A 26,860-nucleotide genomic window follows, 5' to 3' on the forward strand; every position below is an offset into this window, starting at 1 on the left:
CAAGCAATAAAGACAAGGAGGATGCTGAAGGAAACTAATCAAAAGAATAATGTTTCAGCATAAGTATGGAACAATTCTGAGGTATAATACAGCCCCCAGTTTCAAAGGTCTGTAACTTCTTATTTCAGTACTTTTGCAAGTGTCTGAAGCAGACAGAAAAATGCTTCACACTCAAGCCTAAACCTGGCTGTGACACAGGCAAACACAATTAGGTGTGTAATATAAACAGACTTGCATTAAACCCAAATTAAAGATTATTACAGAAATGGAAGCCAGAAAAATAAGCAACAAGAATATATTTCAGATATTTTATCTTTCTAATATACAAGATGATATAGTTGTACGAGGAACTGAAAAGATGTAAATCTCCTATTGAGTCCTCAATCAGATGCACTGAGATAAAAGGAACATCCTATGCCAGTTTCCTGACAACCAGCTAATATAACACAAATACTACAGAAGCTTACCGATAATGTGCAACAAAATTCTACCTTAAGTTTTTTTGTAGAAGATCAACTATTTTTTCTCAAAGATTTATTTGTCCTCTTGGTAGCTGGATGTCTCGGTGGTTTAGAGGAGCAGAAGTAACTCAAGAGACCTTCAGGATGGCATCTGCTCTCTCCTCAATGTGTTCTGAGGCACTCTGAGTTCACTGCAAACAGGCAGATGTCTGACTTGGCAGGTTCTCATCTGAAGTTGATATGCCGTAAATCACATCATGGTGATCAACTGTTGCATCACGGTGGAAAACCTGTGGAACTTTCTAGACCTGGTAGTCCTGACTACTGCCCATCCAGTGGCCAGAAAACAGTCAGCTGAAGAACAGCTGTGCAGATGACAAAGCAATTGATAGTAGGTGATAAAATACCATATGCAAGGCAGAATCTCCCTGTATGATAGTTTCCGGTAAGTCTAGCCCAAGTACTGGACCACTTACGAAAATGAGTTTAATTTTCCCACTGTCCCACATGTTGTATCTTGTACCAAGTGAGCAACCTAACCTCTTTCCCATCTGAACACTTAGTCTCCAAGGCCAAATGCTAGGATTGATTTTATAAACAAGTAAGCTGTATGAGAGATGTATGGCAGGTATAGTTTCACTTTTCTTTCTAACTATGTGACCAGAAAGTATTTTTCTCAGTTTCATTCTGGAGAATAAGGGCAACAGGAAATAGCAACAGATTTCTTCTATTCAAGAAAAGAAAAAGAAGGGTGAGGCTTTTTAGCAGCAGTAGAATAATTATTGATACTAAAAGTAGTTGGTATCTAGATAGAAGTATGCAGGGTATTAATATGCAGATTTGCCAATCCCAGAAGTAGGGTGAAATTACAGCTAAAAATTAGTTGAAGCCAAATTTATAGCCAACTAAGGCAAACAGAGGATACGGATTCAGCTGATTAACTTAATACAGTAAAGCAAATCTGAACAAAAAGCCTACAAAAGAAACAAACATGAGCTTGTTCCAGCTGCCTCCTCTGTCTGAAGATATAGGTCCTCTTTGTGTTGCTGGTGCAGATCTGAAGAAAAGAAAACAAACAGGATGTTCACAGCACAGAGCTGAGTTAGGATTCTTTTAAATATCAGGGGTTTGTTGCCAAGGATGAAGCTTGCAGTCCAAGTGCTGCACTAGAAGTTTCTTTATAAGAGCTTGCCACCAGATTCCCTTTGGCTGTCATGGTTTTATAAACAGGATATCTGTGTAAAACCCTGGGAATACTTGTTTCTACCTTAATACTTAAGCCTCCTTGTTTCTCTACATCCATTTACTGTCTCTGGCCTTATGCTTGAGATTGTATAGAGCTCTTCCAGACAGCCGTGGTCCCAGAGGTCTATATTTTCACAACACTTGATACAACAGTTTCCAGATCCATTTCAAAGTCTCCCTGACACTGCAATAATGCAAGTTATAAGCACCACTACTAATAGGTTGCACCTGGTTTCCATTCTGCTTATGTTTGTAAGCCACCTATGCCATCTAGTGGGTATTTTTTTACTTACAAGTTTTCTTCAAACATCAAGGTGTGTCAACTAGCCAAAGTCCAAATTTTGACTCAGCAGGAGCATAGTTCAAGTCTGGAGAAGAATTAGGGGCCACTGTCACTACCCAAGAAGTCCTAAGTACATTATAGCACCTTCTACACCATCCTTCTGCTACCCTGACACACTCCTCTCCTCTGGTATGCCAATGGAACAGGAGCTGCAGGGACAAAAAAAAGTCACTTGCCCAATTCTGCTCTCTTTGGGCTTGGGACATTATTCTCCGGAGCTGAAAAGGCAGCTGTCAGTCTGGTAACAGAACACAGCCCCTGTGAGAGGGGCTGTTTACTATTTATGATAGAAGGATGAACACTTGAGTGTACACTGAGCACACACTCTGCAAAGGAAACCTTCTCCTAACAGATACACGTTCATAATTGTGATACCACTACTGACCAAATTGTTTCCATGTCAGTAAATGGACCATCAGAGAGCAGGGATCCATCCACAGAGAAAACAGATCTAGAAGATAATCATCAAACAATTTTTATACATCTGGTAAAGGCTCTTTCTGAAAAGGCAGCTAATTTCAATGGAAATGTTATTTATTGCAGAGAAGTGATTTGGGGAAGGGGAAGTATTCATTGACTTGAAGCATTTTAGCTACTTAAATTTCAGGGACAGGCAATGATAGTTGCCATTCAGATTAGGAAGCCTGGTCTTAATTAGGGATGGCACAGGTATGAAGTGAATCAAGCCTCTCACATTGCCATGCATACAGGAGGGAAGAGAAGCAAGGAATCTTTTCCTAAAGAGGATGATAACAGCTGACTTGCTTAGTCAGCCCTTTGCTGCCATAACCAGGGACATCCCAGGAGAGTATGAGACAGGTGCTGAAAATTCAGTAGTGATTATTTAAGTATTGATATAGATGGAGAGGGAGGGGTGGCTGCTCCCCTGCTTACATGCTGCAAGCACTATGTGGTAGTACTGGAGAACAGGCATGCTCATCTCTTATGTGAAAGAAAAATACATTAATGGTTTCCAAATACGTTCACATCTAGATTTCCTCAGCTGAAGAATATACCTACATCACAAAACTCCATAGGAAACGGTTTAAAAACCTGGGAGAAAAGGCTTCTGTTAAGAGTTCATAATACTGTATTTTTTAAAGTCCTGTAAAGTGCTTTTTTCTCCCATTTGCTAATATTGTCACCATACTCACAGCTGCACGGGACATTTGACTCATTTTGCCCGGGACAACTATCTTTCCTTTGACACAGGAACAAAAGCCTCACCATTCACTGGCAGAACAAGGAAACCCTATTTTAATCTATCATGCCAGTACTATCTAGTAACAAACAAATGCCTCAACAGGCCTAGAAACCTGTTCTATGATCTACCACCTAGAGGGAGTCTGGAGCTATCAGTGATATCTAAAATGCCACTGTTTTTATCACACATTTATAGGTTGGTGCTGGGATATAATTTGGGTATAAGAATAAATGTTGTTGCATGAGAAGATGCGTAAAAACTTTCAGTGACCAGCATGAAGAGAGAATAGCCACTTTATCTTTAAACGTGTATTAAAACTGAACAAATGCTACAGAAAGTGATGTACATCTCATTTTCTGTACTGGATGAAGCACAACTGCCCCACAACCAGAGGCAGGCAAGCAGGAGGCGCAGCCCTTTGCTGCCATAACCAGGGACAGCCAGTCAGGTTTTGTACTGCAGAAGTTATCATTCCAGTATGACATACAAAAGATTTGCACACGCTTGAATTAGAACAGACAGGACAGCAGAAAATAGGATGCAGCCAAATGTATGGATTATGCATAAAAATAATTTAACTAGAGAACGACTTTTTTTTGCATCTATGTATCCTGCAACTTTCCAAACTGTGAGGAAGCCTTCATATTCAGATGTTCAAGTACCTTATATGCACCTATATATGCAACAGCATATAGACTGAGAAACTTAGCCACAATTGAAAACAGTCATCTTTACTGTAAATTCACTGAAATATATCATAAATTAATTTAATCCTCTTTACAAAAAAAAGAAAAATATGGATAGGAAGGGAAACTATTAAAACCTTGTTTGGGAGTGATGCTTGCTAACTAAGAAAATTGTAGCTTGGATATAATCTGCATTCTCTGCAGATAATCTACTAGCCTAAGGTAAATGTATTACAATACACATTTGGTTTGCACACAAAATGGAAGATTAAAAAAACCCAACTTCCTCAAAATTTGGAACTGAAAGTTCCAGTAGCTGGATAAATGTTCTTCGGATCTGTTGTCATATGACCTACAATTTCATTATTCAAGGAAGAATATTAATGAAAACATTTTCAAATTTGTAATAAATTTTGCATCAGAACACTGCTATTTACAAACTTGATTCATACCATCAATGATACACAGTGTGATTGATGAGAACTGAATAATACCTAATTTTGAAGAACAGATGCTCACAGACAATGGTACACAATCTCTAGGCAGAAACTGCTTACTCAATACACGGTTAGTAATAAATCCAAGAATACCATATATTGCATATGGGTGACTTATAGTAAGTGATAGAGGTGGAATCTGTTAAACTGTTGACTTCTGCATTATTTATTTGGTTGTAATGACACTGAGGATGGATTGAGCTTCTTTTACTTACGATGACAGGGTACACTTCGAATCATCAGGATAATCCAGGCAGAGTAAGAACATTACAGACCTGTGAAGATATCATGTTATTTAGCATTTTTCAGGCAGAAAACTGAGGAAAAAAATGAAATGAAACAAACTAGTAATATCATGTCCGAAGCTTCCCTTCAATTTTATCTTACAACCTACTGTGAATAACTAGAGCTGTGAATACTACTGTAACTAGTAATTATGCAGACATTCAGTATTGTTTTTAACAGTTGTTTAGATTTTCAATCCAAATAAAGATTGTAGAGTGAAGTGGAATACATGAGGCCATCTTCTGTGTCTGACATTCGGCAAGTACAATGTTCCACTTAATTATACAATTATACAACAGAGTATACTGTTTTGCCCAATTCATGGCTGCAAAATGCAAAGTCTGAAAAAGGTGACATCAGCTCTGCAACAAATCCGTCTCTTATCGAAGACGCTACATTAATGGCATGCAAGTATTGGAAGGTAAGAAAACATTTAAAATAGATGAGCTGCTTCTGTGAATACACCATATTCATGAAGGATCCTCACTTACTTGTAATTGTCAGTGCAGGTGACATCATAACCAAGGGTTTTCAGCCTGTTTTCTAATATTTTTACAGTATGAGTTCCACAGGACTCTCTGTGAGAAATGATTTTAATATTAATGCAAGACTTATTATCTAATTTCCTTTCATCAAACTTGATGGACTTAGTAAAGTAAATCCCCATTATTTTCCCTCTTCTATATTCCTTAACACCTACAGAAAACTGGTGTACATTGCTATTCATTATGCTTCCTTTGCTTACAGTCATTTAACAATTTATACTTGTAGCATTTGCAGATTCTATTAACCAATATCTCCACCTTTAATATTTCACTAGTCAAACAGAAAAAGAGCTACATAATCTCGTAAAATAATTCAGAAGTGTTTAATTTGTAATATTCTTTGGCAGCCTTTTAGGTGGTGCTGAAGTTGATGCTAGCTGTCTTGACAGAATAAGTTGGTTATAACAAATAAGAATTATTCTTCTTGTTAGAAGCTTCTCCTCTCTCTGGAATACAAATCAATAGAAAAAAACACAAGGAGAGAGAAAAAAACCAAAACAATCCTAAACAGAGTTTCTGTATCTAGCACTGCTTTTTAAATTTGTGGTCCAATTAGCAAAAGAAAGCTTAGCATAGTACACAACCTACTGAGACCTCTCAAACTCCCACCAATGTCACGTATTAAGACCAGTGCTACTTACTCATTGGTCAGTAAATACTCATGACTCTAAATAAATCATATGGGAACAACAAAATAATTGTAAAAAGAAATTAATAAAAATACACAAATATCCCCATGCATCCAGACGTGCACAAACTGAAAGACAAACTAACATTCAGTGGATATGCTGACATCTGAGTGGTGGCATCTGAGTCTGCTTCTCTGGCTGCCTTCAGCCAGGGCAGATTTAAGACCAATGAAGTGCCATCATGTTATATTAGACCACAGGGACCCTGCAGAATTCCTCTGTTCCTCTACTCCTGCTTCACTTGTGTACATTTGTAGGGACCCCCACTAAAACTATAATTAATAGACTATTTAATTCTTCCTTTAATCAGGCCCAAACCAGAAATAATTTCTGGCCTAATGATTTCATTTTTTTAACCTCAGAATCCATTTGCCATTATGTTTCTGTTGAAAACTGTCATTTTGGCTATTTATCAACAGGCTATTCTGTTTGGTTGTTTTGTGTGTTTGTTTGTTTGCTTTAAATTAAATTAACAACAAAACCAGATCTTTTAGAAGCCTACTTTTTATTATTAGATTGATGTTAAGTATTGAGAGAAGATGAGCCCCCTGGTGGTATTTTTTGCTTCTACTGATTTTCAAACAGTTAAGATAGATGAAAATGAAAAGAATGCATATGGCAAGGTGAAATAAATATTTCACATCAGCATTTAATCTGAAATTCAGATTGATTCTTTTCTTAGTAACACTGTATGTGCTATATCTTCACTCAGGGTCTGAGATCCACACACTTAAGTCTCTAAGAGTGAGATCTGTATCTAGTATTAGAATTTATTTATATTTTGTCTAATTCTGGCCTTTCTATACTCTTTGGGAATGACAGGGTGTTCCTTTCCTGTTAGTCAAAGCATCTAAAATATTTTCAGTTTAATTACTATGCAAATATAATCAAGCAAAAAGCTAAGGTGAAATTTCAAAGGCAGGACCAAAAAGTATAAATTAATTTTTTTTTAGGACATAACTTACATATCTGGGCCTTCAATATCATCCACAACCCAGATGACAATTTGTGAAACTTTGTCTTTCTGGAGATTAGGTATTTCATAATCTGCAAAAAAACTGATTCGAGAAACAATTTTTTTAGAACTATAAAGGACACGAAAAAGAAACAATCTTTCTTCCCTTTGCATTAATCAAGGCTCTGATCCTGTTGCAGGATATGGGCTTGCTCGATTTTACATTTATATCTTCTGATTACAATCAGACTCAACACAGAACAGCAAAAATGTGATTCACATTCTGAATGTCCTCAAAGGTCAAAGGCATTTAATCAGAAGTTTTGTTTTCTCATTCTTAATCTTAGAGGGGCTCAGCTGAAAAAAAATTACAAGTTAGAGGTGAACCAGAATGAAGTGAACTTTTAAAAAACTCAGAATCAAAACAAAGGGCATTTGTTTTCTTATAAAAGAAAAAAAAAAAAGGTAATTCTTGTAGTTATTGCTTTTAGACATAATACTATTTTGCTTGTACACATAAGTAAGTCAGTTTTCTTACCCTGGTTCTGGATAAGCTCCTCCGACTACAGAGCCATTCAACAAGACGTGTATCACTCCAGAACTGTGCTGTGCATACTGCAACACATAACAATTTTTTGTCAGAACTCCTCTTACAGATTTGTCATATGACCTAGTATTGTATTGCAAGACACAACAATGAAGGAAAGAATTTTACCAAGAAGAATATCAGAATTGTGAAAATAATATCAAACTAGCACCTTCACAGGTCACTGCAGTAGAGAGGACAAGAAGAACTAAATAACCAGTGTGTCAATTCAGTGCATCTTCTCAATCTGTTTTCTCAAACCTATAAATAGTTTCATCAGGACAGGAAGAAAGCATTTTGGCACTCTGTATTGGGTTTGATCTGTTAATAAAGGGCTTTCACCAAGGCTGTCAAATGTCACTTAGGATCTGTATTCAGCAGACAACCAGTTTGCTTATTGTGCTTAGTACATGCTTAATATATGTTAACAAAGCTACCACAGAATTTTATCACATTATCTAGCTAAGGTGAAAGTTAAGTTCTCCTTGCTAAAACACTGTCCTCAGTCTAAATAAGAATATTTGCACCAAAGGAAATAATCTAGCACAGTTACAGACTTAAATCTCTTTTTTTCCAGCGATGTTTTCCTGAACCACCCAGGACACACTCGCTAACGTATGAAGTCAACTCTAATGTGCTATTTACAGTGGCTGAGGCCTTCCTCCAGAAAGATTCCACCGCATTATCTTCACAATCCTCCATGGTAGGGCAGGATTCATAGTCCAGTCCTGTAGGAAAGCATGTGATCATGCTGTTAGAGAGATGATAACAACTGTAAAAAGTGACCTTAGAAAGCAATGAAATATATTTGCACATCAATCACTGAACATACAAGATGGCCTGACATAACACCGAAAGCTGACAGTTGTTATTTTTTTTCTATTATTTTACATCCTTCACAGTTTACACGAACAGTGACATTCGGTGGATCTAATAATTTGGCTGAAACGGCTCTAACTCTACGCCGGGGATGCAGAGAGCTACACATCCAGAGGACTGAGAAGGAAGTTTATCTCCTGTGTGGCACTATTTAGATTTCCCCGTGTGCTCCCCTGACTGCAGTGTGAAATATTCACCCAAAGCTGGAGAGAATGAGACAGTGAAGATATCTCTGATTTTTCATGAGCAAAATTAGTTCCTCCAGAACATAGCAGTCAGTGTCCATTACGCTTTTACAAACACATGTTTAATACAGCACTCATGGTCTTACCAGTGCTGTTTGCCTGCCCGCACCAGTTTAGGTAATCTGCGACAAAGCCGAACAGAGTATCAGCCAGAGACATGTAGCGACGGCCTCTGTCAGCAAAGCTATTGACGAGCAGCTGATTATTTTCCCAGAAGAGAGACTACATAAAGAAAAGAAAAAAAAAATAGAGAAGAAGTGAACCATCACTTGGGTGTGGACATAATGAGATTATGGGCTGCTGAAAACAGTTTAAATCATGTTTTGGTATTTCTTTCAAAATCAAGCCAATAACCAGAAATGCTAGCTATCTCTTTAGAGGAACAAAGGGGTTTTTTACAGTGGTGTGAACCATGATCACTAGAGGCTTAAGAGGCATTCATACTATGATGGGAATGGATGTAGAGCTATATTAAATAGTTAGGTCTAGCTTTGCCTTCCTCAGCAGACAGATTTAGGAGAAGGGAGAAAAAAGGGAAGACATATTTATAAGCCAGATATATCTTACCAGAATTCTCTCACATTGATATGTTGGCTTATGGTGAGAAAAAAATCAAACATCTAGCTGTTATTTCCGTGTCTGCAAAACTCTTTCATCAGTTAAGCTACGTTGACAGAAGTATTTGTTGGTTTAGCTTGTATAATTTAGAGATAAGGAATAATTGTGCTGGAAGGAAAACTGCTTTAAAGCACAACCTTTCAGACAAGACCAAAGTGCTGGAAGGAAAACTGCTTTAAAGCACAACCTTTCAGACAAGACCAAAGCACACATTCTCACAGGATACAATGGCATGAAGTGCCACATTTTTTGCATTTTCACAGTTCTCTGCAATTGCCAGCACATCAGACCCTTACTGCTTTCTAGCATATAACAGCATCCTATCTCATTTCTGCTTACGCTTGTTTAACATGTCAATGTTTAACGTGTCATTGCCCTGAGACTTGGCTGTGAGGAGTGGAAGCAAAAGGCGACAGCAGGTACAGTCTTTGCTGGCAGAGCACCTAACTTGAGGAAAAGTAGAAGTGGAAGTTCAGGAACTACAACAGAGCTCACGGCAGAGCAGGAAAAATAGGGGGTCTTTGTAGTATGAAAACAGAGAAGCTGCTGAGAAGTTACTGAGTAAAATAAATGCAGCCAAACACACTGAAAAATGCCGTTGAGCTTGAGTGTGGTTTGTAAACTACAGACAAGCCAAAAATAATGAATCACGATTTATCCACAGAATAACTCTTGGTCAATGTTGAACTGTGTCACGGATAATCTGCTGGATGTCACAGGACTGTTAACATTAACAATCATTACCTTGTTGGGTGGAATTGTGTGAAATGACAGGTTGATAAATAATTCATAGTCGTCAGGTAGAATGTTGCAAGGATCCTTGTTAATAAATGCATTTTTAAATGCTTCCCATATCGCTGAACAATTCTTCTCACTGTAATCATTGAAACGAACACATGGCAGAATTGTTTTTTCAAAGCAGAGTAAGAAAGTAATTTGTTCCCAAGTTCTTCAAATTCTCAAATTAAAACCCCCAGAAGATAAAGATAGAAAACTGAAATCAGGGTGGTAGAAAATTTGCCATCCAGGAAGAGCATACAGGTCTTGTTTTTCCTGACTCCTAATAGCAGCAGATTAGGAAAAAGTAGCCATGAAAATATATAAGGATTTACACCGTGGAATTACGTAGGAATTTGACAAAAAAACTTAAAAAGCGAGCTTGCTGTCCAGCATTGCAGAAATACTATGGAAAACAGCTTTCTTTGAAGTTTTCTAGATTCAAAAAGTAATTTCAATTAAAGTGTAGCTAAATCCGCAAAGCTACTGGAATGTAAAATTACTCTTCAAATGTCAGATTCAAGTGCAGGAGGAGTTACTGCAAAGTTTCAATGGTAGAATAATGGTTTTAACGAAAAGTTGCCTTCTTTGCATACAGGCCCTAGGACTGTGCAGCTTTCCCTTGCTGGAAGGAGTACACTGGCTGTGTGAAGTCACTGTGCAGTACACTCTCACTGTGCAGTAGCCACAAGAACATTGTTAGCATTCAACATTTAAACTTCTTGTGTAGGGGGACATGAAATAAGATCCTAGGCTGTGCATTTCAACAGTTCCCTTCTGCCAGCTCTGCCTTGGGGACAATAATCTCCTGTGGAAGGCCAGGCCAGGCCACCTAGGGATGGAAGTGTCTTATCTCTCTGGATTTGCAGGATCTCATCTGTTACATCTCTGAGCCTGCCTGGAGGAATTAAAAAGGGAATCGCTACTTTCCCCACTTTCCCACAGTACCTTCCCCACATACGCTGTGACAATGTGTATGCCAGGAACACTCTGCAGAACAGAATAATGTAGTTTTATGTGCATACAGCACTCCTAATGCAAATAGCTCTAATCGCAAAGCTAGTTTGAACAACAGTAGTCCCAATATGTAAGCCAAACTTTGCCATTAGAGTGTTTTGCTCATTTAATATCGTCCATAGACAGCAGGGTGTCTGCTGGCATTTCTCATCATGATATTCTTTAATGAGCTGCTTTATGATGCTGAATGTCACAGGGCACCTTGTGATGAGCTATGCAGCTCCCAGGCGGGGAATGGACCACAGACTCCCTTACAGTAATCGCTGGTCATGCTTCCAACAACTACCTAGAAACAACAAGATATTGTAAGCAAATATGAGATCTTGATCTGAAAATCTTCAGTGATGGAATACAACCCTTGATCAGTAGTTCCAATGTTTAAATAGCTTTACTTGATAAAAGGATTTGCACCCTATTTCTGATTTCAAGCTGTTAAACTTTAGCTTTTATATACTTAGGTCTCATTCTGCTCAAAAGCTGTCTACTGTAAGCACTCATTCATGCTAGTACTTGTAAATTACAATCACCCGAACTCTTAATATCTTTCTTGACAGTTGAATCCAGCAGTAATTTTCTTGTTAATTTCCTTACTGCATTTTTTTCCTTCATGTCTTCTCATCCAGTTTTGAACAGCTTGTAAATCAAAAGGATTATTCTGCTCTGTTACTCAAAATTTCTTTGCTGGCAAAAATATTGGTTGAAACTGCAGGGTGGGGAAGGACTGTAGCTCAAGACAATTCCTTCCAATCTTAATAGACATTAATAAGTCATATTATATTTATTTAACACTAGTCAATTAAAAATATGTTTTCAAGACTTCAATTATATACTATTAATAAGAAAATATGGGGGAAATGAACAACAGGAACATTTGTGTTATATAGCATATGCCTATTAGAAAATTTCAAATAGGATTTTCATTCAAGCCCCTCACTTCTACTTGACCATAACATTTTGTAACATGCCTCTTTTAACTGCCATTTGGCATGTACTGTTTTAATGTAATTTTTTTCTTATGTTTCTGTAATCATCTTTGTGTTTTAATTATGTTGCAGTATAAAGACATGTTTTGCTAGCTTCTTTTCTGTTAGTACAGTATTTAAAAAATATATATTCTATTTGCAGATAAATTCAGAAGCAAATCCTACCCTCGTGGCTATGGCTCTGTAAAAGCTAGCCTGGGGGCAATTAAGAAAGAGATAATGAACAGAAAGGGTTATAGATGATTGGAATATCTGTTTTGCACCTGTGCAATATGAAATTTCCTTTTTGTTTAGATTACACCATTTGCTTATAGACCTAAAGGAAAGAGAAAAAAACACATAACATAAAATTAATTGTGCAGCTCTTCTTCTTATAATGCCATTTTGGGCCTTAATTCAGGAAGGCAATTCTAATGTCCAGCCTGGCTTCAGGCTATTCTGAATAAGAATACTTTGATGAATGTGTTCAGACTTCTCAATTTTAAAACTATATTGGGAAAATGTCACAGGAATTAACTAGATCACAAAACTGTCATAAACCTGAGACATATGGAAATACTTTCAATAATATTGTATTTACATTTCTAAAAGCCCAAATCATTTAATGAGAAGTTAACATTTCCACAATAACAATACTTTATGGTGCTCATTTTAGTGTATTCTGTATTATTAGTCATGTCCGGCTTCATATATAAATGAAGTGACATCTGTTAACTCCAACAGAAACTCTACCTATGCCTACTGCCAAGACCGGATTTCATATACCTACACAACTGTTAACTGACTTAAGTTTTCATAGTTTATATTATATATTATATTGTAGGTGTGCAGAAATCTATAGTTAAAGTTTACTGGCACCTTCCACTGTGACGCATTTAAAAAATTTACCAAACTTGAATTGTTCAGCTGAAATTTTAGTACTGTGTTATTGGCATTAGGATGATTTTTTTCTTTCACAGGGAGATGGAACCAAAATGTTTCTGATAAGTTAAGAATGTTATTAGGAAGAAACAGCTTGTTTTGACTTCGTTAAAAGCCACGAACCTGTTTTCAGTTCTGTATCCTCCTGGTTTGCAACAGGAACTGAAAATGGGAGGTTGGGGGAAGGAGGTGATATTTGCTGGTATTATGCAATGTAACCTAACCGTGTGTAAAAGTACAGTTCAGTGCTGCAGGAACCCAACCAGGCCCCCTCTGCAAATACCTCTTCAAACTATCCGGAAAAATTTTAGTAGCAGAATAAAGAACTGGACTCCAGGAGACTGTCCTTCTTAGTTTTTTTCCTTTTTATCAATAACCAAACAACATAAGGAAGACAGAAAAAGTGGTCATTTCAGCAAAGTGTGTGACTTACTTACTCCAGTCCTGCATAATTAACACAGACTATGAAAGCTCATGGGTAATCATACTTCAGTAGTTGATTACTACTCAATTTTTTGGGTGGATGAGCTAAATAGTCTCCTTCAGTCCCACAGGATAGCTATAATGTGTGGTGCTTTCCCTCTTACATGACCTGACACGCAAGGCAAGCAAAGCAAAGTCGGTCTTCCCTGAAGCACTGTCAGATTTGGTACTTCAGAAATACCATCCCCACCACTTCTGTGCACTGTTCTCCTTATACAGAACAATGTGGCACTAGTGGGGGAGAAGTGTGAAATGAGAAGTTGAAGGATTAAAAATCTTAGTTACACTACTTTTATTAATATGATATCCATCAAAGTTAATTTTTTGTTTCCAGACAATGATAAGCATGTTGGCTTCAATAGCATCTTTCATGGCTAGGAGCAAAACATCAGGCTTCTGATTAATAACCATTATTGTACAGAATATAAAAGACTAATCCATAAAAGAGCAACAACTTACCCAACAGCAGGATTCACAATTCTAATATAGTCATAGCATCTTCCAATGACAATACTTTCCAGGTTTTGTGTTGTACCTTCACCTTTCCATTTCCCCCCCTGCACTTCTGAGAAGCTGTTCATAAACAGAACAGAGACAAGTACGACAGACGAAAAAAGGCTTTTCATAATGAATTCTTGACAGCCCAAGTTCTTTAAAAAAAAGGAAAAAAAATAAAGGAGAGTTAAATGATACAATTTAAATGAAAACCTAGAGGCTTAACACTGATTATTTTAGGTATTGGCTATAGCTCTGTACACAAATGACAAAGTCAGACGGAAATGTGAAGCTTGCTGCGGACTGTAATCTAACTGTTTCCTGGAGTGATTGCAGCACAGGGACACATCACTTCCTCATGTCCAACCGTTCCCCACTTCAGAAAAACGAGACTTTTAAGGCCATGCTATTGCCACCTGGTGATAACTGGGAAGAATTACAATATATTTCAGGTAAGGGAGAAAAAACCCCTTACCACTTCAGTATTCTTGATGCCTTAGGTTTGCGTAATAATCATTGCCATTGTACACCTTCCTAAAACATCACAAGTCCTTGCAAGCAACATCTTTTAAACGGTTTATTTTCGGTTTAAAAGGGATATACTTTTTGCACATATTTCTCTAATGGCTGAAAGAATGCTGAAAAACATATCAACAACAAAAATATTTGAAATATGCAGGTAAAGCAATGATTGCATAACACCCAAATACTCAGGTGATCTTTTGTCACACATAAGGTAACACTAGTCAGCTCTTTTTCCACTGCTCCCCTGGATACTGACAGTGACATTTTGGTGTGATAATACGTATTTTAAAGTCATCTTCACAAAAAAAATTGCCTTGCAAGCAGGAATCAATCATGATGAAAACCAAAAGGATTAAGACATATTTCCTGTGGACTGAAGAAGTTTCTTCAACTTCTGTTTACTCTTATTCTCCCTCCAGCTTCTTTTTCCTAAGCACTTTGTTAGATCATCAAACAGCATCAATTAATCTAATCTTCAGTGTAAATATTCGGTGTTGTACACTGCTGCAAATACAGCTACACTACTTAAAAAGAAAAAATAATTCAACCTTAGAGTAATTTGGCTGTGGACCCACATTTCTAAGAAACATGTTGGTTCTTTTTCTGTTTAACAGTCTCCATGCCTCAGTGAATAGATACATCTTTATTATTTATATACTTAGTTATACAGTGTCATGCTTACAATGAAGCACTAGTACTCAGCTGATGGATTTTGCTGAAGGCAAAACCTTGTTAATCATCAAGTAAATTGCTGATGATGGATTTCTCCTGTAAATGTGATAGAAAGATAACCAGCTGGTTTGTTACTTGCAGCAGACTCTTCAGGAAAGACAGATTTACCCAGAAATGGATGTGCAGTATTGCTCTTGGTAGGGTGGAGACACAGCAAATGCTGTACCTCAGCTACTTTGATACTTTTTTCTCTCCATTTTTCTTCCTAACCCCTCTGAAAACATGGCCATGCTGACAGGGCACCAGCATGTTAATCAAACAATTCCAAGTCACTGCTTTGGGTTCAGGATTAGAGAGTGCAATAATCCACGGAAGTCAATGATTTTTTTTAATTATTATCAACTTTGCTACAACCAAATTTTGTTCAATAATTTCAGGGCTAACAGAAACCAAAGGCATCCCTGATGTGATCTACTATACAGAACAGGGCAGAAATTGTCACTGATTCAGTCACAGACTAAAACTTCTGCTTAAAATATATAGTATAAGTTAAAAAGACATAAAGATGGATACCGCATTTTGGAATGGCTTTTCTTCAAGGACATACCAGGTCAGGACTCATCAACTTTGGGAAGAATATGTGGATACTGTTCAGTGGTGTTCTCCAAAAAGAGAGACGACGTGTTATAACATCCCAGGCGGAATGGAAATGAGTTCAACAACTGCTCGGATCCCCATCTCATCCCCTATCGACCTCCCTTTCCTCACTGGCCACTTCTGGAAACGCAACACTGGGCCAGAGGTGCCCCTGACTCAGCACAGACATTTTTAATTTATGTTCTTAGTTTTAATTTAAATACTTCATGTGATGGGTAAACTCACACACCTTCAGGCAAATTGTTCTGATGGTTTGGTAGCCTTGAGACTCAAACCCTTGATCTGGCCCAAACCCGTCTGCCTTTAGCTTCCACTCGTCGGATCTCATGATGCCTTTTTCTGGTACATTAATGAAGAATCTACCCTCAGAAATGTTCTGTATAAATTCTGCTAGAAGTGACCAAGTCTCTCCTTAGACTTGTCAATGAAAAATGCAATATTTTAGTCCGATTATCAGGCACTTTCTCCTGTATGTTATGATACACTATGATACATGCAAGAAATGCACAAGCCTAAAGCCAGAGCTGTTCTTACTGGCCAAGCAGTAAATGCAACCAGGTGCTGGCTGGCCAGCTGCACAACACCTGTACTTTACCTTCCTGTTCCCTCATGCTTTTTTTTTTCTTTCTCTTCTCAAAGGTTTATGTATTTACCCTTCCCAGATTCATACATATTTGCAAATATGATTAAGCAGGCCAGCATGTTCAAAAGTCTTTGGAGGTGGAAAGGATGAAGGGAAACACCCAATACTACTATTCCTTAAGCCTCATTTCCTTAGATAAAGAGATAAAGAGATTATTGTGTGCAGTGTGATGTAGATAACGCTCACCATGTGACCTCTCCTTCTCAATTCACATGGCAGGGGGGTTGGGACTGGATGATCTCTAAGGTCCCTTCCAACCTCAGCCATTCTATGATCCTATGATACTACTTTCACCAGCAATAATTTCACACTTTTATTTCGCAGTACATTGAGAAATACTGGACTAAAAATGTATGCGTGCCTTTGCTCAAAATATTTCAGTCTGTTTACCAATACTTACCTTTTAATCTTTTTAATAGCCGCAACTTATATTTTGTACAGTAATATTTTTTGGTCAGAAAGGTCTGCTGCATTTATTGTCTGACAATGCATTTTTGGGACATTCACTACACATTTCCATGCTGGTCAAGGGTTTTACTACACATTGCTGCCATGTTGTCTGACAGTTACACGTTTTGTCAAATCGATGTGTAAGGTCAGTTCTGATGCATGTTCCTACTTTTGTTTTTTGAAATGTTGCATGGGCAGATGTGCATCAAAGGCTGGTGTTCCTGCTCCTTTTGTCTCGGATGCTGAACAAAGCAGCATTTCACTTTGTCTGGCACACACACTGCACGAAGTCGGGCACAGATCCCCCACCGCAGCCCAGCCTGGGACCCATCGCCATCCTCCTTCATGAACACCAGTTCGCTGCAGACTCTCCTCCTCACACCTTGTCATCTCCTCAGTTTTATTTGGGTGAAGCGAGTTTCCTTCATGCAAACACAAAATGCCACTTTTAATTCCTTCCTACTTAACTAAAGGCATAAGAGCTGCTGTGCTCCAGCGTGCCAGGCCACCTGCTGGGCACGGCGACCCGCTCCCCAGGGACAGCGGCCGTGCCCGGAGCGCACCCGGGAGCCCGCCTGAGCCCGCAGCCCCTCCCGCGGCCCCGCTCAGCCTCCCCCCGCCGCACTTTGCAGGCCTGGCCTCTGAGCGCTGCTCGCCGCCCACAGCCGCGGAGCAGCCGCGCTGCCGAGGGCCGGGACGAGGCAGCCCGCGCCCCCGCCGCTGAGGGACCCGCCCGCCCTCGGGCCGCCGCCGGGCCCAACGCCCCGGGAAGACGCGGAGCGAACTGCGCATGCGCGGGGCGGCGGGCCGGGCGGCGGCACTCGCGGGGCGGCCGTGGTCACGTGGGGCCGGCGGGGCGCTCTCCGCGGCGGGCCGCGCATGCGCGGGGCGGATGTTACCGCCGGCGTTAGCGCCGCGGCTCTATGGGGAGAACATGGCTCCCTTCCCCGAGGAGGTGGATGTGTTCTCGGCTCCGCACTGGCGGATGAAGCAGCTCGTGGGGCTTTACTGCGACAAGGTAACGGGTGGGGGCGGCCTCTGCCCCGCTCCCCTGAGGCGGGAGGGAGGATTTCGGGAGTGCGCAGCTGTCAGCGCTCCGCCGCCCCGGCGGCAACTTCTCAGCGCTGCTGCGGGGCTCCCCGGCCCTTCCCGCCGCGGGGCTGCGGGGCCGCCTTTCCCACCGCACCCCGCTCGGCCCCTTCAGGCCGGGGCTCCGCCGGGCGGCGCGTCCCGCTCCCCTCAGCCTGGAGCAGCCGCGCCTTCCCGCCAGGCTGGGGGCGACGGGTCCCCGGCGCTCACCCCCCGGACTTGCTGCCCCGGGGTCGGGGAGTGGGCGCCGGGGCGGCCGCGGCGGAGCAGCCGCCCCCGTCACGGCGCTGGGAGTGGGCACCCGTGGGCCGCGGAGGGGGGCAGGCAGGGAGAGAGCACCCTCGCGTTTTTATAACTTAGCGGTGCTGTGCGTGGTGCTCGCCAACACCCCGTGAGCGGCTGTGCGTGCGGGTTTGTGCGCAACGTTTAATTGGCGAGTGGCTTAAAGATGCCCTAGGTAGGTTTTTTATTTTAAGTAGATATAATTTTACTCGTAGACAAAACTAATTCTTATTCTTGCATGTGTAGTTAGTAATCGAGGCTGATGTGTCACCTGAAAGGCAAACTTTGCTGCAGCAGCCCTGAGTGTAAGGGAAGGGTTTTAGGCAAATATTTAAAGCCAGTACTCCTGTGGAAAGAAGTAATGCCACCCATCTCTGTGCATAAGTGACTGTTTGGGGAACCGGATTGGCTAACAGACACTTAAAAGGAGAGTGAAGTTACATGGGAGACAGTATAATAGCTTAGTGTTGCCAACAGGGTGAGGGAGTTCTCTCTTCCTTCCCCTGTTAGCCTCATGCCACCTTGTGCTGCCCTGGCGCTGACCAGATCCTTCATGTGAGCCTGTTCAGTTTGCTAATCGAGTAAAGAAAACGTGAGTTGTGTTTTGCTGGGTAAGCTAACTGAACAGGCTGAGCAGAAGGTCTAGGGGGGAAGAAGGTAAGACCTTGTGTAATTTCACTTTGTCTTTTATCTGCAAGTGGGTTTGCAGTTAACTTTAATCTGTGGTGGCGTGAAAACTTGTCATATCTTAACAGAGTGGATTTTACATAATGCAAAACAAACACCTGGGACTTTTCCCCCCCCCGGCCCCCAGCAGCAATATTAGCATATTGTTGACAGCAGCTGAACAGTTTTTGTTTGAATCTGCAGATATTGTAGTCATTTGGGTTTTGTTCCTAGAGAGGCATGTCTGTCACTTTTATTGAGCCTCCCACAAAGTTTTGACCACGTTTACCATGACTCAATAAAACTGCCTGGGGAGGAATGGTTGTTTTTTCTAAATCTTAGCAAATTTGATTAAAACTACACAGTTTGCAATGAACGTAATCTCTCATTTAAAAAAAAAAAAAAGTATAGCAGAGTTTTCTTGCTTCCTTTTTCTTTTGAAAAAGTGCAAGCAAGACTGAATGGCACTTTTAAAAAAGTGTTCAGTCTTGCATCCTTCAGCCCTGCTTCAGAACTTGGCCTGGCCTATGACCTTTGCATCAGAAAAAATTCTCTGAACTGTATTTGACTTCTTGTGTGACTGAGATGCTGTCACTAAACAACTATAGTTCTGCTTATATGGCAATTATAATCTGTAAAGCCATGCTCTTTATAAATTTAATTTGGCCTTGAGGGGTCTTTAATTTTGTGAATTACCTTTTACTTGTTGTTCCTCATGTTCCCTGTACACTGTAATATAGTTGATGTCTCTTAGCAGCTGAATTTAGTAAATTGCAGCAAATGTTAGTGGGGTGAAATGAGTGCATCCCTGCTTTGCTTTTCAGGGGAAAAGCGGTAATGCTACTGATGGCTAAAGGATGTAGGTACTTCCTTTAGGACAGAGCGACACAGTTTACTTTGTTATTCTGGGACTTGATGCGAGACAGGGTAGTGAATCAGACATTTAAGATGTTTGATGCATTAGGAAAGTTATCCTCCTTTTTTAACTGTTGCTAGCAGAGATCTCACCATACTTTTGCTGCACTTTTAAATGGCATTTTTACATGTGTTGTACGCAGTGCCCTGGACTTGGATAAGGAGAATAACTAAAATTCTCTTTTGTAAGGAAACCCACAAAGTTATCACGTTTGTTGCCTGCTCTGATGATAAGTAGATTCTTCAAGCCCTCGGAGGATGTCCCCCCTGTAGGTAGTGCAGTGCCACAGCAGTCCTGATAGCGAAAATGCTTTTCCTAATGCCTGACGTCATCTTTGCCACAAATAGAGCAGATTCTGTTTTCCTATCTCTAGTGAACCGTTCTTCGTTTTCAGGAAGATCTTGTGCCCATTTGCCAATTGTAGCAATGTCCTCCATCTTAGTTATCTGTTTTCTGGCCTAAGCAAACCGATTCCTTCTACCTCACAATATGGGTCATGGTTTCTGTACCTCGGTGTACTTGTTGCTTTTGTCAGGACCGAGCTGCTGTTCTGTAACAGTTGAAGCTATCTGACTGCCGCTGTTCTGACTGCGTGCCTTTCTTGCTCCCATCAGCACTCGAAGTGACTCACAAAGGCTCTGGGCTGGCAGAGAACGTTGTTGTTTTTTTTTTTTTGAAGCAGGGTAGTTTTTCTGCTGATGCGGTGCTGCCAGCAAGCGCTGGTCAGATGAGTACTGAAGCCAGTGCGAGGCGGCAGTTGCGACCCTGACAGCCAGCAGCTAGAATGGCTTAAGCTACTGTGAAACCTCAGCCTAATGATGCCTGTGTTTTCCTGAAATCTGTTGTGCACAATGCGGCACTGCTGGTGTTGAGTAGAGCAGATGTGTTGTGGATGTGTTAACTCTGCATTTTTTTTTTTAACAAAAAATATGGAAGGAAATTTAAGTATCAGTCCTGAAAGAAGCACAAAGCAAGTATGCTCCTGTTAAACTTCTATCCTGTATGTAAAACTATGCACTTGTCCAAGACAACATGTTGGTGTCCAGTAGCAACTGTTTCTGTTGTCACATTGTGATCTTGTGTTTCCTACAGTTCAGAGTGTGCCACTCCTATATTACCAGCTTTGCCAGCTGTGGCTGAAAGTGTTGTATCTGTCATGAGGAAGCACAGATTTCAACTGATGGTGTATTGAAAATGCCATTGTGGTTTGTCTGGAAACATTGGTAGCAATGGCTTGGAGAATTATTTGCAAGTGCTTGAGCTACCCCGCTGTTTCCCATAGACTGTATTAGTTTGCTGTGAGGCAAAACAGTATCAAAAACCTTTGAGAAATCATGATTTGCAGCATGTATCATCTTCCTCCTAAGTAGTTTGGTTATCTTGTCGAAAGGAAATCAGATTCTTTTGTCTAAACAAATCTGTGCTGGCCGATTGTTACTTCATTAGCTTCAAAATCAGGGCCGCTCAAATTGCAGGCTCTGGTCTAGAGACACACGGCAATTAAATTTTGTCTGGGCCTTCCCCAGAGACCAGACACCCACTGTGGGTTTTCAAATTCCTGCTGTCTTATGGAGTTACTGCAGCTGAAGAGTGCATTTTCAAAGCTTTGTGTTATAGAATTACTCAGGAATTCAGGCGGCATTAGGAAAAGGAATAGGAAAAACAGTCATGCTTTAAACACTGTAATGCATTTATTGGTGATTGGTGACTTGTTCCTATGTCTTTTTTTTCCTCTTGAAGCTAGTGTGAGACTTCATACTGTGACTGAGTAGATGTAACCAGTAGCTGCGGCTGGAAGGGTTAATTGTTGATGATAGCCTCTGTGCTTGTCTGGCCCCTTGGTGAGCAGCTGGTTCATCTGGTGCAGGGAAGCAAAAGGTGATTCAGTAAAACCAGCTTACTAAGAGGTCAGACAAGCTCCAGAACCAGGTTGACAGTATGGGAGAGGGAAACAGGACTAACCATTTCAGAAGTGAACAAGTTCTTTAATAGTTTTATTGTGAAACCTTTGGGTGTTTGATCAGAAACATCTAATGTCCTTCTGTTTGCTTGACTTCAGTCGTCTGTGGTCTCACTTTTCAACAAAAGATCTCTGCAGTTATTTTTCATGGTTCAGTAATTACTTTGGCTTGTTCTTCCAGGAAATTTGGATCAATTTTGTCATGTTTTGCTGACTTGAATTCATTGAACTTGTATAAATATTTAACTAGTATTTTTCTAGCCTATACTTCTGACTCCTTAAAAATTAATTGCCATAAATATTTTTCTAATTATCTTCCTTATGAAGACTTGAGCAAAGAAGACATTTAATTGTGCTCTTGTCATCTCTGCCTTTCCTGTTAAACAGTTGACTTAAAGTATCCCTTTTCTTCTTTTATCTAAGTATATATATATATTTATATATATTTTTTTTTTCCTTCCGTGTACTCTGTCCTCCTCGTTTGAAGTGTAAATGCTGTTCTGTTCTACTTGCCTACAGTGATAAGTTTTTTGGTTATTTTTTGTAGGATTCTTTTCAGAGCTTCCATATATCTAAAAAGTTCTTATCTTTGTTTCCTAATAATGATTTCTTTTTATAACTTGCATTTCTCTTTAATGTTTGTGTTTTTTTCAATAGACTTGTGTTGCACTTCAGTTGTTTCTCTTCCTCGCAAGTTTTGGCCTCTGTTGAAGAGAGCAAATTTTTTTGGGTGTTAAATTTGGTATGTTCTTGCAATAAGGAAATTGCGGGTGAACCATTTTAGGAGTGAAAAATACTCCTGAATTAAGTTAAATTGATGTTGTAAAGCATTAGGCAGGGAATTAGGGGACCACATTATGATCACACTTTTTGTGGCAGCAGTGGGGACTGAAATCTGAAAAATAAGACAAGTTATCAACATCCTGAATTTCTATTTCAAAGTCAAATATTTTTTGCTTGACGTCCTTGAGAACAGAAAATGACTGTTCCATGAAGATAAGTATCTGCTTCTAATCAACAATGTTGAAAAAGCTTTCGTTCTACTTTTTACATCCCTTTTCAGTATTTTAGTACACTGCCATTCATTTTCCACTGCTGCTTCAAACGTATGTGTTGATTTAGAAATTCGTAGTATTTGCTTATTACCAGTTAACATCTGTAGCATTAAGCACTTGCCTTTAACTATGTTTAGAATGAATAAACAGCTACTTAAGATGCTTAATGTTAGTAAGCCTGCAAACTATGGGCTACACTATCACTGCAGGCAGAAGATGGAAGGAAATTCATTCCTTCTTGATGGAAGAAAATTAAACCTACTCATTAGCATCCAGAGGTAGGTGAGCAATTTACTGTCCATGCCTCTGACTATTTCATCAGAGACTCTACCAGTTGTCTTTCTGCCTTAGTTTCTGGATGCTCAGGAGTGCAGTAACTTACCTGTTGGGAACTACTGGGTTCAGTAACTTACCTATTGGAAAATAACAGCTTTAAATTAATTTTTCATGTAGAATATTTTGCAGATGAATCTGGAAGTGACAATGTGTTTTAAATATCTACATTTTAAAGCAAATGTATTTTAAGTAAAGTGCTAAAGGAGGTCTGAAGTGGGGGACAACAATGGTAAAACGGTATTTGGAGTTTAAGTGAGACTTTTCAGATGTGCATAGCAATTTAGCTTCTTTTTTCAGGACACTTTTAGTTCTTGTTGCCGCCTCAAACCTTCTCATCATTTCTTTTTTTTTCTGTCTAGCAAAACATTGATTTTTTTTTTTCTTACCTATTGGAGCTTTGCTGTTTTGTCTCTCTTTTTTGCCTTTATAAGAAAAACCTGAGGGTATTTTCTTATGCCAGACACAGCAGGTTTGTTTTGTTTTTTTTTTTTCCCAAGTAATTACTTAGCACCTATTTTTGCTCTCGAATTATAGGAAAAAAGTTTCCTGTTCACCCTTTGCATGTTGCTCTGATCTTTTGTCCTCTCTTCCAGCCTTCTCTGGAGAGCAGTAATAACCCACCTTTGCCCTTCTCCGCTTTAAGCAACAACAGTTTATTCTTTCCTACTCTGTGGCACCAAAAAAAAAAGTGATGCCCTCTAAAAAGTTAGAGACTGTAGTTAGTTTGTATCCATGTTCATATAGGTTTTATGCAGCTATCCTAGGATATGCTTTAACTGATTCATTAAAGCTGTAATTTTTGAGACACTTGGCTTTTTATTAGCTTTTGCAGTTAGTGCCCAAGGTGGATTAAGCCAGAGTGGTGAATTTTTCCAGTTCCCACCCTCGACTGTGTTAGGAAATTGGTGAGACTGCTGCAGAGGGGAAAAGGCATTTTAGCTGGGTTTGTAGTTAGTGAGTTGATGCAGTGGGAGCATGAGGAGTGGCCTTGAGGCTGCTGTTATTTCACTCTTGGGACTTCAGATATGTCCTGACAGAAGGCCAAAAGGCCAGGTCTTAGCAAGAGCCTATTTGCGTGAGGAGGTAAGACAGGAACGAAGCCTTCTATGGCATTCAGAGTGTGTCTAGAAATGCTCTGACGCAGATACCTAATTGTTCATCATGGTTTCATTTGAGGCCCTTTTCTTTCATGTGCTTACTTAGATTTTTCTCTAATGTTTTGTTGGGGTCATCGCTGCAGACCTGGTGACAGCCTGTGTCCCTTTACCCCTGGTAGATTACTTGTGGAAACCACACAGTGGAGAAGGCTCAGCTGATTTTTACCTGTGGTACGTTCTGCTCTGGTCCCCAGGGGGATCTGGCACTCATAGCAATTGCATCACTGAAAATCTTGGTGCAGTCAGTCCTGTGTTGTTATTTGTGTCTCTTTGTGAAAAGCCCCTCATGATTAAAAAACTGATCTACAGGTGCTCATTAGACAAAATCGTCTGTGTATGTAGTGCAAGAGAGTGATATGAAAGACCCCAATAAAAATGAAAATATAGCAGGTTTTTTTTTTTTTCAATCTCCACTGTGCTTTATGCTTGGCATTGGCGAGCTTGACCTTAGCCTTTCAAAATATAGAGAACAAGATTTTACCTGCCCTATTGCCTGTGCTCTTTGAATCAGTATTGTGTTGGTTGGTTGGTTGATGTGGTGTTTTTATTTGTGTTTTGTTGTTTGCTTGTTTGTTTTAAAGGCTACTTCATTTTTTTTTAGTTAAGCTGCAAAACAGCTGATGAGATTACATAGAGGACAGGATTATATAGAGAAGACAGACAGATGGGCATTTGAAAGTTCTGGATTTTTTGTCGAGTTCTGCCAGATCCTGTCCTGCTTGCCTGCCTTACTAATTACTATTATTTTAGATTGACCAACAGCCAAGAAAAGCACTCAGGGTATAAAACCTGTATTAGTCCTCTGATTTAAGGCTTCATACATCTGAACAGGTAGGGCGTGAAGTACTTTAACTAATTTTCTTACTGTTCACCTCAAATACCTCTACATAAAGATAAGCCAAGGAGTGCATGATTGCTGGAGCATATCCCAGGGAAGGAGTCAGAATGTGCGGCTGGAGGTAGGGGCAGAGCTGCTGCTTCTGGGTGTTTCCTCCTCCATCCCCACCCCCCAATTTACAGCAGATTAAGTATAACATGAAACCACATGCTCTTGGTGTTGACACAGGCACACCTTGTTATGGCCTTTTATCCCTTCATTTTCATGCTCGTAAAGTTGAGATAATATCTTTGCAGGGTGCAAGTTCCTGTCCTTCGAACTTTAGTGCTATTGCATAATGCAAAGTGCTAATATATAAAAATGTAATAGTGAAAAGTTGTAGCTGACTAGTAGTGTCATGTGGCTTTTTTAATGGTGCTATTCTATTCAAAAAAATGTTAGTTTTTCTTAACCAAAGTGATCTGCCAGCTCCATAATGAAAAATATATTACTGTTTTTTAAATGATTTTTAAATCTGCTGAGTTAACTAGTGGTGGAAATGTAGTCTGCATTGATCATCGGGAATACTATGTCTTTATTTCACCTCCAGTGGTAATCAGCTGCTTGTATAGGTCTTAATGAGCAGAGTGGCTGCGTATGGAAAGCAGAATATATAGGAATGACCTATCAAAAATTTTACTCGTGGTGATATATGAAAAGGAAGAATTTTTTTTTTTTTTTTTTTTTAAATGTTTATTTCTGGACAGAGTGGAAAAATCAGTTTTCCCTTCCCTGTTCACTTTCCTCACATTTTTGCTGTTTTCCAGCTTGTAGTTGGGAATAGAAAGCTGTAACTGGGAAAGTTAGCATGCAGCATGGACTTTGCTTCTTGCTGTGCTAGTCTGATAAGAACAGCTTACTTTTTCTTTATTCTGGTTAGTTACTTTCTCCTTTCCAGCTAATAGTATGCTTGGATACTTTTAAGGAAGAAGCAAACCTTTTCCACTCATTAAATATATTTTTGGCATAGATATTAGGAAATAGCTGTTTCACTTTACTCATTGTAAACTAATGTTTCTGGAAAATTAATTTTCTTCTTCTAAGAAGACTTTTTTCCATATTGGCACATATGTAAAACACTTACAGAAACCAAGTACTGTGTTTTCTTCAGTGATTAAATTAGCAGTCTTAAGCTTTCTTATTTATTCACAACAGTGGATGGAAATATCTATCTTCATCTGACAGAAAGTTTCATATTTTTTTTTTTAATGAAAGCGCTAAAGCCACAAAGGAGATGCAGGAGTTGAATGTAGAATTACCTTCAGTTGGGTGTCATGAACATGAAGCACTGTATAAATAGCAATTGCTGTTAATCTTGCTGGTATTGTAACCTTGTTCTCAAATAACAAAAATCAAATAACAAGCGTACAGTAAGGAAGGTTTATTTGCTCTATCTCTCTACATTCATTTTGACCATGTTAATGGCTCTGTTGTAGTCCAGTGGATTTGGGCACTTACTTAAAACTGGTATATGATTGTCTGTTCAAGCATAGCTATTCTTTGATTGTGATTTGAGATTTAAAAAAAGGTGTCCATCAAGTGGTGTCTTAATTCAGAGTTACTATTTTGTCCTGCAAAGGAAAGATGGAATTACCTGTTCTTGAATCAGTGGCAGAAAACTTCCAAGTTCTGCTTCTTAATAATCCTAATACTAGTTCACG

General features: G+C 39.6%; 2 protein-coding genes across 4 annotated transcripts in view; one reads left to right on the plus strand and one right to left on the minus strand.

The window, feature by feature from the left end:
* Positions 1 to 1,403: 1,403 nt before the first annotated feature.
* LOC308040447 (ADP-ribosyl cyclase/cyclic ADP-ribose hydrolase 2-like) lies at positions 1,404 to 14,299 on the minus strand (the record flags this gene model as incomplete). The annotated part of the gene is made up of 9 exons (XM_080344446.1): positions 13,879 to 14,299; positions 9,983 to 10,112; positions 8,707 to 8,842; positions 8,142 to 8,224; positions 7,449 to 7,525; positions 6,921 to 7,013; positions 5,213 to 5,299; positions 4,652 to 4,711; positions 1,404 to 1,518 (listed from the first exon to the last, which is right to left on the minus strand). The coding sequence occupies exons 1-9, from the start codon at positions 14,043 to 14,045 to the stop codon at positions 1,404 to 1,406; spliced, it is 948 nt and encodes a 315-aa protein (XP_080200572.1). The 5' UTR covers positions 14,046 to 14,299.
* A 3,429-nt stretch (positions 14,300 to 17,728) lies between these two features.
* The window catches only part of FBXL5 (F-box and leucine rich repeat protein 5), a 35,625-nt gene continuing 26,493 nt past the window's right edge, over positions 17,729 to 26,860 (plus strand). The window contains exon 1 of one of the 3 annotated variants that reach the window (XM_080343214.1): positions 17,729 to 17,879. In XM_080343214.1, coding sequence (XP_080199340.1) covers positions 17,754 to 17,879 — 126 coding nt within the window. In that variant the 5' untranslated portion in view covers positions 17,729 to 17,753. Of the gene's footprint in view, positions 17,880 to 18,769; positions 18,890 to 26,860 lie in introns of those variants that run through there. The other 2 variants (XM_080343215.1, XM_080343216.1) reach the window with 2 other exon arrangements.

The sequence above is a fragment of the Nesoenas mayeri genome (genome assembly GCF_963082525.1).
Source record: "Nesoenas mayeri genome assembly, chromosome: 4".
In the NCBI taxonomy this organism is placed as follows: domain Eukaryota; kingdom Metazoa; phylum Chordata; class Aves; order Columbiformes; family Columbidae; genus Nesoenas; species Nesoenas mayeri.